At 44.0% G+C, this 13,440-nt stretch overlaps 1 protein-coding gene and 1 long non-coding RNA gene across 3 annotated transcripts in view; one reads left to right on the top strand and one right to left on the bottom strand.

Moving 5' to 3' along the window:
- cep112 (centrosomal protein 112) overlaps positions 1–13,440 on the bottom strand; it is a 100,273-nt gene that overhangs the window by 7,774 nt on the left and 79,059 nt on the right. Inside the window, exon 24 of one of the 2 annotated variants that reach the window (XM_044332200.1) lies at positions 2,030–2,119. In XM_044332200.1, coding sequence (XP_044188135.1) covers positions 2,030–2,119 — 90 coding nt within the window. Of the gene's footprint in view, positions 1–2,029; positions 2,120–13,440 lie in introns of those variants that run through there. The other variant, XM_044332201.1, reaches the window with a different exon arrangement.
- LOC122967516 lies at positions 450–7,310 on the top strand. Its single transcript, XR_006398623.1, has 3 exons — positions 450–519; positions 1,603–1,607; positions 7,298–7,310. It is a non-coding gene; the product is annotated as an uncharacterized LOC122967516 (long non-coding RNA).

The following is a 13,440-nucleotide window of genomic DNA, read 5'->3' on the forward strand; positions in this document are numbered from 1 at the left end:
CTGATTTAAATAAAAATGTTGCTGATTTCATACCAAAAAAAGCTGAGTTTTTGTTGTCAGTGCCAAATTTGTGTTTTTTACTGGCGCCAGTATCAAAAATTTTCAAACCACACAAGACTAAGCTCTATACACCACAAGCAACAAGTGGGTTTTGAGTGTTGCAATGTGTTTAGCACATGCATTAATTTATTATATATAATTAATTAACTTATATTAATAGAATAGATGTCTGCAATCATTTTGTCATGTGTCATGAAACAATGTCATGAAACTTTGTCCAGTGGAACACCATGGAAATCAGAATATGATTTAGCATTCAAAGCAGCACAGTGGTGCAGTGGTTAGCACTGTCGCCTCACAGCAAGAGGGTTTTGGGTTTGAACCCACTGGCCGGCTGGGGCCGTTGTGTGTGAAGTTTGCATGTTGTCCCCATTCCTGCATGGGTGGCACTCTGGCTTCCTCCCACAGGCCAAAAACATGCAGGTTAGGTTAATTGGTGACTCTAAATTGCCCGTAGGTGTGAATGTGAGTGTGAATGGTTTTCTGTCTCTATACTATATGTTAGCTCTGTGATTGACTGGCAAGCTGTTCAGGGTGTACCCCGCCTCTCACCCAATGTCAGCTGAGATTGGATCCAGCTGCGCCCCTCTAGAAGAGGGGTAAAGAAAATGGATGGATGAATGGATGGATGGATATTCAAAGCAGTGAGCCAACATTTGATTGAACCAAGTTTACTTCATGTCTTGATGCTCTGGAGTACTAAATACCTTTCACTACTAAGACACAGACTACTAATGCTCACGGATACTCAGACAGACACAGAGTATCTGAGCTATTGTGCAAGAAACTGGAGATGATCTTGAAAGATATTGAATCGCCTCTTACTTTGTGTCACTTGCTGAAACAGTGTAGGAAGTTATATGTAAACAATCAACCAATGGTGGTTGTGGTCAAGGGATTTTGTCAATCTTTGGGTAAACTTTTCACCCACAGATCAATTGATTATGTCTTCAATGATGGATCATAAAGTAAATAACACTAACAAAACACATAAATGCAAAGCTAAAAAAGTCGAAAAGAGTAACCCAAACCCGTATCCAGAAAAAATGATCTGACATTATTGCAAGCAGGTTCAGAGGTCAGCTCTTCCAAAGTCATAGGAAAAAACAAGCAGCGCCTCTGGGACTGGGTCAGTAACCAATGGCTTCTAAAAACCACTGACCCCTTTCTGCAGATTTATGACGGCCAGACACTAAGGTGTGTGACGAGTGTGTGAAGTGTGTACAAGGGTCAGTGGGCGGATCAGAGGGGACACGAGAGAATGAATGCCTTTGGTGTACATACCAGGGTACAAAGAACAGCCTCCTGTGTGAGCGTAGTCATTAGTGCTTTCTTCTCTGTGTGTGTCAAGGTCAAAATAGAGCCTGATTACAGGGCATTCTGGAGAGCCATGGGGAGTGTGTGTGTGTGCACAGAGGCTTCCCTCTGAACACAGGCGGTGGTGGCATTCCTGGCCCTAGGCGCTGGCTCTTGAAGCCAAATCTCAAGGAATTTGGGAAATGTGCGAGGGGGCATATCTTTGGCTATGTACTGGAGAATGAGAGATGGTAGAGTGATGGGGGGGCAGGAAAGTAAGGGGAAGAACACATATTTTATTTGTCTTTTGTGGCCCCCTGGAGGGTCTAGTAAGGATGGCAATTGAGGGGCGAGGGGCTAGGGACTTCAGGTAATAGGGGAGCAGAGATGCACATAGGGTGGTCAGTAAAGGGATTCAGAGAACCAAAAAAAGGAAGGCGTGGTTAATAAGAAATAGTCAAATAGGGGTTACGTGCTGGCAAGAAGCGAAAAGAAGTGTGACGGAAAGGCTGATGGCAGTGGTATAAAAAAGTTAATGTTGGGCAGTGAGAGTGATGCAACGATAACGTTAAGGAGCAAATGAGTTTGAGTGAGAGTCAGGCAGCCTCTCTTGCACATGCCTGACAAGCATGAGAACAAGATAGTGAGAGAGAAAAAAGAGTGACAGCATTACCTTCTCTTCAGTCTCCAGCTCTTTGCTAAGCAGCGTCTTTTCTGAGCAATGCAGATGCCTCTGTAGACTTTCCACCTTTTCCTGCAGAGCCTGGGGGAAGGGAGAGACAGTCAGTGTTGTCGGCTGACTTGTGGAAAAAGAAAAAAGCAACTCGAGATCTGTGTGGTGTAATGTGTAACTGACGCAGAGTGATATACACTAATCTACAGTTACATTTGAGCAAGGAAGAGACACAGGCTGAATCTGAATGAGAGACTTCTCCAAAGAGTGCAATTGAGGAAACAACAGAGATCAAGACAGACAGAGGCAATGAGAAACGATTCAAGAGAGAGAAAGGTAGACAGAAGGGAAGCAAGACACAGCATGATTATTCCTTGTGTGTTAAAAGGCTAATAATAAAGTCATGACAGTAATTATTGGAATGCTGGCCTCATTTAGCCCAAACTTATTTTTAGACAAGGGCATCTAAAAAGAGCACTCTGCATTCTTTTAAGGATCATTATTTCTTTGGTGCCAATATGAGAGATATGCTGTATCATTTAGTGGATAAGAACCCCTCCCAAATGTATTCCAATACCAAAAGTTGATCATATTTCCCCCCAGGGTGCCAATGAAGAATTTACTCTATTCTGTGCTCTAAGATTCAGACAACAAAGAAACAAGAATGAAAGAACAAAATGCACTGTTTTTGTGTGTGTGTGTGCAATTTTTTCCTCTCTGCCTGTAAGTGATAACAGTGGAAAGAAAAAGGCGCAGGTCCTGCATGCGACGCAGAACCAGATGTTTTGAGCGCACATGTGGTCACTTCGTCTTTGATTAGTCTGCATGAAAAGCAGAGAGTGATATGAGCACATGTGCAAGTACACACACACACACACACACACACACGCTTTTACAGTTGAGCTGAGTTGAGTGAGCAGGCCAGGTGTTGCCTCGTCGATTCTCAGGGCTGAGGGAAACACAGTCCAGGTGATAGGCATGACCGCCTAATCTACAACCCACGACACTGACATAAATCACACATAGGCTTCACTGTTAGGCTTCAGGGCCAGGGTGAACTTCTGGGTAGCAACTCTCTGAGAACTTCTGACTTAAAATTAAGGAGGCGGCAACACTGAAAAACAGGTGACACATTTGTTGTTGGTTATGTTGTTAGATCTCATGGTAGCTAATAATTCAAGCAAAAACTGATGGAAAATTAATCATTTTAAACATATGATCACACCATAGTGCACTGCATTGGTGTAGGTAAATCCACTTTATACTGAACCTCCTTCCTTAGCAGTGGCTAATTTAGGCTTCTGGGAGATGGATTTCTAAATCAACACTCATTACTATGATGATTCTGAGGTCAGTGTTAGTTCTGCAGCATGAAAGTTAGCTGGTTTTCCAACATGTTGATTAGAGGTGGGTAAAAAAAATCAATTCACATAAGAACCGTGATTCTTATCTCCTATGATTCTGAATGGATACACAAATGTCAAAAATCGATTTTCCAAATGTCAGTTGATAACGTGATGCTGAAGGAAAGAAAAAGGCAGAACTCAACTGCGAGGGCAGTGGAGCATCCGGACAGTCTACTGTGTGCACACGCTAGAGTTATCTTGTAATTCATCCTCAAAAAAAGGCAGCTGTTGCAAGCATGTTTTTTGCAGGAGGGTGGCTGCTGTTGTCTGCAGTGCGTGAGTCGGTCCAGAGATCCCGACAGGAAAGCCATGTTGTTAGCTAGTGCCACCACCTGGGCGGCATCGGCGTAAAAGCAGTCAAGGAAACTGGCCATTACTCTGTCCCTCTCAGATGGGAGACAATGGCCGACCGCTGGGCCAGAGGGAGGTGGAGGGGAGGAGGCAGACCCTGACTGCATCCTCAATGGGAGGTATTCCCTTGTCCTACTCACAGCCCTCAACAGTGGAATATGGCCTGTAAGCCACTGCTGGGGGTTTAGCAGTCAGTGAAGAGGCCCACTCACAATGCACGTAATTGAAGATAGGTGCTATCTTGGGGACAATGACATAAGGGCACAGCCTCCCTTGTGGCTGGGCGAAGAGGCCTGTAGTGAAATCCTCAGCAGGAGCTTGGAAAGGTGGCTGAGTTGAACAGGCCAGGCAGGTCGTCGAGTGGATAGCAGTGGGCTGCTGTCTGCTCCTCTTTGAAGAGCAATGCAGGGTCTTCCTCCCTAAAGACATGATGCTCATCCTCCTTGTCGTAGTCGACCCACGGCTTGGACAGAGTTGTTGCGCCCTTCACTGAATGTCCACCGATGCTCGAGCTCCTCCCGGGGGAGCATGATGCAGGCAGAGCAGGAGCTGGTCTCGGTCAGACACTGCCAACCCAGGCAGAGAAAACAGGACTTGTGAGAGTCTGCCATTGGCATAGGCGAGGCACATGAGATGCAGGGCTTGCTAGCAGACATGATAAATGATAGTGAATTCCTCTGTGACACTGGATGGATTTTAGTGGACTAAGGACACCAGTGAATGGTTTGGCACACAGTATACTGGAGCAAGATACTGAAAATAGTGTCCCCTTTTCTATTCATTTAATCAAGAATTGGTTTTGATTCAAGAATCGATTATGAATCGAATCGGCACCCCAGTATCGTGATAGTATCGAATGGAGAGATAAGCACATCGTCCTAGGCCTAGTGTTGATCCTATTAATTAGGGTATTTTGCAGCCAGTCACGACTCTGTCCCATTACAGCCCACATCTCCATCCAGTGCAACCCCTTGCCTTCTGTTTCATCATTCTATTTGGTTTATTGGTGAATCAAAGGCTCAATGATAGTAGAAAACCATTTTCAGTGGTGTTGATGCAATTTTCACAGGTTGCTGGATTGTAGTATCTAAGGCATGAGGATGTAGAGTGTGTAGAGGGGCTCGCCCTTCAGCAGTTTTTGGAGTAAACAATCACTATAGTACTGTATGATGCACTTGCTGTTTGTCAGGGTATTATCTATGATGTACTCCTCCCCTTCCCTCCTCCACCACTTGATAGGTTTAACCACTGTTACCCTAACCTCACCTGCATCTATCTCTGTTCTCCTGACCTCTTTGACGCAAGAGAAAGAAGATGAGAGACCCTGACTAACCCCACACACCCCCTAAACCCACTTCCGTTTCCCTGCACTGTGACACAGCATTTCTAGACCAGGTCTTCTGGGAAGTAAGGCTGACTTACGGGGCCTCACTGTTGACGTGTTCCTCATCATTCTTTCATGTGGGCTCTGTATCTGCTGTGTTCAAAGCAACTCTGAGGGCACAAGTTCAACACTTGTCACTTCATTAACAGAATCATAGGGGATGATTCTAATGACGAATAAAAGGGCTGTGTGAGTCAGAAAGGCTGCGGAAGTATTTAGTCAATATTACCATCAGACATGATGACCATATTATACAGTACTGAGGGCCAGGTTTAAGACACAGAGCAACAGATATCACACTAACTCTGATAGACATGGATATGAATTCAATAGAAAGACAGCTGACATAATAAATCTATGAAGTAGACATGGAAAGACTGGTGAAGTGGGCCCAAGAGTATAAACACCTGTGAACACCTGTGCAGCCCCCCGATGCTGTTTGACCATCAGTGTCTGACTTTGACTTTAATCCAGCGCTAGCCTGGGTGCTCACATCTCAAATGATCATGAACTTGCAATTTTATATAATCATAACAGTAATTTATTGAATCATTTATAAGCAAATATGAGAGAGGACAACCGTGGTTGATTGCTCCTGTTATCATTGCTGCCTAATTTTCTCCATCTTACTCTATGTATAGCTTAAATCTGTACTGTATATACACACACATGTACTGCAAGCACACACACACAGACACACACAGACACAAACACACATGTTGGTTGTTTCTATAGTATTGAGTGCGTGAAGGTGTGTGAATGACTGTGTGTGGAGGATCCTGCTTAAGTGTCTCCAGATGCTCGGGGCGATATGGTCTTTATCAGCCATGCAGACTGGGATCATTGTGAACTGGCCAGGAAGAGGGGAAATCTGATTTCCTTAGGGAGAGTCGGAGGGAGGGGGTATGGAGAGAAGGGAGAAGAAGAAGGTAAAGCATGAAAGAGAAAGGTGCATGAAGGAGAAAAAAGTAAACAAAATGCAAAGCAAAAAGCTGCGACAGATAAGGCAGAAATGTGACCATATCACAAAAGACAGAAAGAAAAGAGAAAGTTCAGAAAGGTGAGAGTGAAAAAACAGCAAGATACTGAGGAGGAGGAGGGGAGGGACATGAAGGAGAGAAACACGTGGTTGGAGTGAAGAGATAGGGGCAGTGGCGTACTCTTCTGCATAGTCCCACAGTCGAGTGCTTGAAGGCCTCTCTCACCTCTCCATCAGCAATGTGCCTCTGCCTTTCATTCCAAACTTTGGCTCAAAGGATTAGCGAGGCACACGCGCACGCAAGCACCAACAAACACACCGCTCAGAGCAATCCGCAGGTATGGGCATGCATTAATATTAACAGCAAAAGTTCTAAAAATGTGAGTGCTACAGTGCGCAATTCCATTGTTGTGTACACACAAACACACACATACACACAGGCACACAGACACCAATGCCTGAGTCATCTTTCCTGGGTGGTCCTCCTGCGCAGATAAGGCAAGCATGTTTCCCTAGGGTGAAGTAAAAGCAACAGAGGGCAGGAAAAAAAGCAAAGAAGAAAGAAGGGAGGGAATAGTGGGAGGAGGAAAAAAGGCCAGGGGCCTCTTTAAACTTGGTGTTTTGTTAGGAGCCGAGCTGCTCTTCATGTGCGGCGGGGCCTTCTATTTGCAGCGTGCTGTCAGAAGTTTCTCCCAAAGTCTGGATTAAAGAGATCCTCTAATGACACTGAGGCTGGACGACTTCAGACAGCAGCAAAAACCTCACACTGCACCGCCTCCAGCCAAGGACGCGCGCACACACACACACACACACACACACACACACACACACACACACACACACACACACACACACACACACACACACACACACACACACACACCACACACACACACACACACACACACATAAGCAAAAGGGTAAGAACAGATACATACACAAGGGGCACGAAGCACACAGACATACATAAACAAAGCCACAGTATGTGGACTGCGCCCACACACACACACACATACAAACACACACACACACACACACACACACACACACACACACACACACACACACACACACACACACACACACACACACACACACACACACACACACACACACACACACACACACACTAGCTTTACTAGAACAAGGCAGTGTGTGTATGTATGTCTAGTGATTTAATAGTAAATAATAAAGGAGGTGCTAACCTCAAGGAGAGATGGATGGTCAGAGAGATGAGCACAGACTCTCTTTTATCTGCACTTTTATCAAAGGATTGTGGGAAAGGTAAAGAAGTGAGTGTAAGAGAGAAGCTGTAGGTGGAGGAGGAGGAGGAGGAGTAGGAGGAGGAGGAGGAGGAGGAGAGAGGTCTCCCTCCTGAGGTGTTAGAGAAGATAAACTTTTGCTTTTCTGTCTGTCTGTGTGTAGGAATGAAAAGACGTGCTTTAGCAAGTCGGCCAGGACAGCCCCTCTGAAAGATATCACTGATATTGGTATGAACTGACTTGCTTTCAGTACTTTGATGTTTTTCAGCACTTTTCCCAGAGTTGATTCTGAACTGAAGTGGGAAGATACTGTGATGGCGGCAAACTGGAACTCTCCTGAACAGCAAATAGAACGGTTATCCCGTCTATTGCAATATGCACACATGTCGGCACAGTTGTGGAGGCGCCTTTCCTGGTACTGATGAAAATAGTAAAACAATTGCTGTGGTAATGAAGACATGTTGCAACCGAGCTATGCCCACAGGGGGAACACACTGTTCTCTATCTTTCCGTCTCTGTCTCTTTCAGCTGCTGTGAGCTACGGTAGAAAGAGAATAGGAAACAACTCTGAAATATGTACCATATGCCTAGTGAGTGTCTTTGTGTGTGTGTGTGTGTGTGTAGGCTTACATACTTATATTCAGTTTATCAAATAGTTTATCATTTCATGGATGATAAGTTTTTAGCAAAACTTGCAAATGCTATGGCGGCCTATAAAGTCTTGACAATAAATAAGCATTCACTTATGCGACAAAAGTTGTTACAAAAATGAACAGGCAGAAGTTTGAAAGGGTCACATCTTGTTGAGCTTCTTTTTCGTTTTAGCTCATCACTTTTGGTTTCTCTTTGGTTTTCAACACACAATGTTCGAGCCTGAATGTTCTCATTAAGTCAAAATATCAAACAGGTAGTTAACATGCAAACTGTAACAACTTGATAAGACAATAGCACGCCCGGTTTCTGTGAATTTGTGTTTGAATATTTGTGCCCACTAGTGATCAAACAGCTTTGACCAAAGAGGGGATTTGTCAGAGGGATGCACAAGTCATTAGGTCTTTGCGGTTTCTTTTTACCTAGACATTAGGCCTGTGGTTTAATGAGTAATTTCCGTTTGTTGTCCGTGAATGGCGTATGGCCTCTATGAGCTGTTCTACTTCCCACGTTCCCTCCTAGCATCCTGGAATGTTATCTCTCTTCTACTTCCACCTCCTCTGATATGTGGATCAAACACTGCCGGGAATCTGCCCACAGCCGGAAAAGTCATCAATCAGCCAACACCAGGCACACATGTAGAGCTGCGCACACACACACACACATACACAAACACACATGTACATTAAGGGAGATGGGTGCTCACACAGATACATGAAGAGAGTTAGAGGGTGACAGAGTGAAAGAAAGAGAGACGCTTCCCTTCAGACACACATATACAGATCCAAGATGAGACATTCCTAGCTGACACCAACGTGAACATAAAGGACAAAACAGGCCAGACTGGATGTTAGATGACAGCTTTACTTATAGCACCTCAGTCTCCTCACTCTTTTAAAAAATTTAGAGCACCATGGCCGTACAATGGCTGGACTGCAAGGAACTGCACCCAGGATTCTACAAAATAGTTAAAATTTAGCCGTAACTGTGCAAACACGCTGGCTTTGTGAGTTGCACAAAACTGTAAACATTAGCAATCATGCCAGTGAGAGCACACAATAGCAAAAAAATCAGCTAGTTGTTCAGTGCATTTAAGGCACCTTTGTCCATTTCAGTGGAGGAAAAAAGTTTAAATGCTGCATTAAGTGACTTAAGCTTATTGAGTTCTTATGGCTAACATGATGGCATATGATTACCCACTTGCACATCAAACAGAAACAGAGCAACATGAGCATCCCATTTGAATCTCTTTTTCTCATCACCTGTTGAATGAAAGTCAGTATTCAGTGGTATTTTATCCCTTGTTTAGTCAGCTAATCCCCCGAGTAAAACATGTAATTCTCTTTCCCTTGATAATAATTGGTGGTTACACAAGTCACTCTCTGGCCATTTTACTCTGGACAGTTAGTGTACAGTTAATCAGCACATGTGAGCTGGGAGCAGTTGCCCATAACTACGCAGAGGTGCTGTTTTGGTTTATTGGACAGGCAAACAAAAGTATCATCTGAAGGCATTTAACTGTCTGCACAGAGCTGCAGACTGGGGTGTTGTATCTCAGTGAGATTGGCAGTAATAACAATTCTTCCATATAACAGGGAATAATTTGATTCATTGTTAATATTGGAAACTTCTCTTAGTGGACTAAATAAGAGAAGAAAGTAGTGGTCATGCACACAGAGACAGAAAACGCAGTTGGTTTAACAAACTTTACTAAACAAATACACAGTTCAAGGTTGACACAAGAAACATGGACGTATTGAAGAATGTGGACAGAGACATGAACAGAGAAGACAAGCATGCATGCAAACACATACACAAACACACACGCACGCGCACACACACACACACACACACACACACACACAACGATTGAAGCAGCTCTTTGCTTCTGCAACAGAGGGTATCCAGCACACCTGTTCTTGATCCACTGCTGCCATTCCTTCCCACAGGCAAAGTCATCCTTTCAACCCCCTCAGAAACTAATGCATATATAACTACAGAACTACAGACAAACTGCAGCTGCTACAACTAGCCCCTTGAATTTGTGTGTGTTTGTGTGGCTGTGTGTGTGTGTGCACACGAGCCTTGTCCCTCGTTACCAGTATCCATGCATAAAAGCAAAGCACCTAGATCAGATGGACTCCATCTAAATTTGATAGAGATATGTACAACCCTCATACTGTCTAGTGTACAAAGGATAGTGCACCTCATATAGTCACTCTCATCCTCAAACAGAGTGAGACAATGGTCACTGTTGCATTATGTAATGTGTCTCCTGTCACTTTACCCAGAGGACACTACATCAGGACCCACTCTTTGACTAGCACTAGAAGTTACTGCAGGATGGGTCTGGATCAAAGGTGTGTATCTCTGTCTCTGTGTGTGAGAAAACACAGAGCATATGTGGGTGTATGTTAGAGAATGCAAAACTAGCGGAAGATATAGAGACAAGGGCACTAACTCAAGTTTGAGGGACAGAAAGATACAGATAAAGACTTAGTGAGGAGAAAATGGGAGAGAGTGTGTATGCAGGTTCATGTAAAAGACTGAGACATGAACACTTACTTAAACGTGTGTGTGTGTGCGGGTGCACGTGTGTGCGTGCATGTGTGTGCACACGCATGGCAGCATTCGGCAGGCAGAAAGACAGGAAGCACTGCTGTGGGGAGCAGGAACAGCGGTGCTGATCAAAGCCCAGGCGGGTGACACTATGGGCGGAGTGCCATTGTTTATTCACCAGCCACCTCTCCCTTTTGGCAGGGTGAGGTGAGCATGTGTGCTTGTGTATGTGTATGTGTGTGTGTGTGTGTGTGTGTGTGTGTGTGTGTGTGTGTGTGTGTGTGTGTGTGTGGGGAGACAGACAGAGAGTTTGAGACAGAAAGAGTTCGAAGATGCAGAGTTGGAAAGATAGTGGGTGTGTGTGTGTGAGAGAGAGAGAGAGAGAGAAGAGACAAGGCCTGTGTGTGTGTGTGTGTGTGCATGTATGTGTGTGTGTGTCTTTGTACCTTTCACTTGGCAGGCTAATGTGGGCTTGAGTTCTGTCAGATTTGGCAGCTGCACATTTCAGGCAAGTGTACAGGCACACTCACACATGCACTCTTGCACACACAGACAAAAACACTGCCTGTGCACATGGCCACACAAACATACACCATGTACTCAAGTTACACCAATAACCTCACTATTAAACTTCACATTCACCTCAAACCCCCGTGTCTCATCAAAGAAAAAAAAAAATCCATACACAAATGGGGACACTTTAGCAAAAATACCACATGGAGAGAAACAGATGACATCAGGAAGTGAATAATCCTCTAACCCAAAATCTGGGTGTCCCAATGTGCTACACTGGCTTCCTCTATATTGGTTCCCATTCACTTTACCTGATATGAATTGACTAGACAGATGAAAGCAATGCAATGTTCCAATGCATTAAAATTGCCCACTGCTGCCTTTCCCACTGTTATGAGATAATTGGTAACCTAAATATAACTGGTCAGGGATAGTGGCCCACTACCTACTCTCTGACTACAACCCCATATGAGAGATCATTCATATGCAACAAAGGCAGGAAGTGAGGTGAAAGATTGGAAGGTAAAGAGGGGAATTCACAGAAACCTCAGCATCTCTTTATGATCAGATATGTGACACTGCTTCCTGTTCTTGATGGATGGATGTGTTGATGTTTAGACCACTAAACTACCACCCAAAAAATTAAAAGTAGCTAAAAGCTGTCACAGCAGTACTAGCAGCCATTTCATATTATATGGAGTCATTTGTTTTATTGTTAATATATAAAAAAAATCCTTAATGGAGCTTGAATCACATTAGAAAGCCAAAACATTGAGCCTGGTTGGTACCCCACCAGTCTCTCTGCTCATTAATCTGGACTAGAACATCACGCAGCCTGTGCACTCATGTCTGCAAAACCAACGCACACTTTGATATTTAGTATATTTGCTATTCAAACCAGCAGTGGGACCAGCAATGCAAAGCCAGGGTCCCAGTCCACCATGCAAAAACGCACGCCAAGCAGGCACACACTCAAACTTATATGTACACACACACACACACACCCACACATATACATATAACATGCTCCCACGCACACCACACAAATATACTCCTCCACCTAAACGTCACATATACCAAAAAAAACCCCTCCGATAATGAGCATACTTAACTGTACTACCATTGTTCTAAAAAAGGGGTTTATGAGATACAAAGGTCTCTGCAGTTAACACCCACATTTAAGAAGTCACAAGTACAGTAGAGCCACAGAGGGAGCTAAATTCAGGCTAGAAATGGCAGAACGGGGCTGGCGAGGGAAAAAAAGGGACATCTGATCCGGTGCAGCATGCATTCAGAACAACTGTTTTGGGATTATCCCAATTCAAATGCGCGGCTAACTTTGATGTTATTTTCTTCCCCTCCCATTGTCTGAAGCCCCTCGCTCTCCTCATAATCCGAGCCCTTTGAAGTGAGCAGCATGGAAACAATGTCAGCAGGCGACACACTCCCTCCGATGGCCCACTGACAGCTCTCCACCATTTCTTTCTTTCTTTTTTCCCCTCTCTCCCCCTTTCTTCCCTTGTCCTTCTGTTTGCTGTCTCAATCCTCATACTTCATCCTTTCATTACACTCCCTCCCTCTCTTCCCCTTCATTGTTTGCCATCTCACCCTTCTCCTCTCCCTCTTCTTTAAAGTTTACACCAACCCTCTTCTTTTTTTTTTTTTAAAAAATTGCTTTATTTTCTCCCTTAATATTTTCCGTTTGACCAATCTTACCTTCCTCTCCCCCACTGATTCTCTTCTTCCTCTCATGTCAGGCTTTTAATAAGCAATTCAATCATTAATTGGAGTCTCATTAGCGGGTGGTTAATACAGGGGGGATCATAATAATGAGGACACAGATAATAGAAAAAGAAAGCCTTTGTCTGCTCTCAACACAGATGCCAAGGCCTGTGTCTTGTAACACAGCCTACAACAGGGGAGACAGCGTGTGTGTATTGTGTCATGGAGCACTTAGATTACAAGCAGCGAAGCTAAAATATGAGCAAGTGTAGCCAGCTGCAGTATTGCTGAGTCTCCCTAAAAGTGAAGAGAAGATGACTGCACTGATGTTTCGACCTGACTTGGTCTTTCTCAAGGCAAGTTCTGTACCAAGTGTGGTTGAAGCCTCGGTTATATAACAAGATAATAGTGTGTGATATCCAAATTGGCAAAGTCCATAAAATAGACACCTTAACATAACGACAAACATTTACTGAAAATTATAGTAAATAATGGATAATTTAAAATGTGAATGTGAATGTAAGTGTATGTTACTGGATCATAGAATATTGTTTCTGCAGTTTTTTTATCCTCAATTTAGACAG

The sequence above is a fragment of the Thunnus albacares genome, chromosome 17, assembly GCF_914725855.1.
Source record: "Thunnus albacares chromosome 17, fThuAlb1.1, whole genome shotgun sequence".
NCBI classification, from domain to species: domain Eukaryota; kingdom Metazoa; phylum Chordata; class Actinopteri; order Scombriformes; family Scombridae; genus Thunnus; species Thunnus albacares.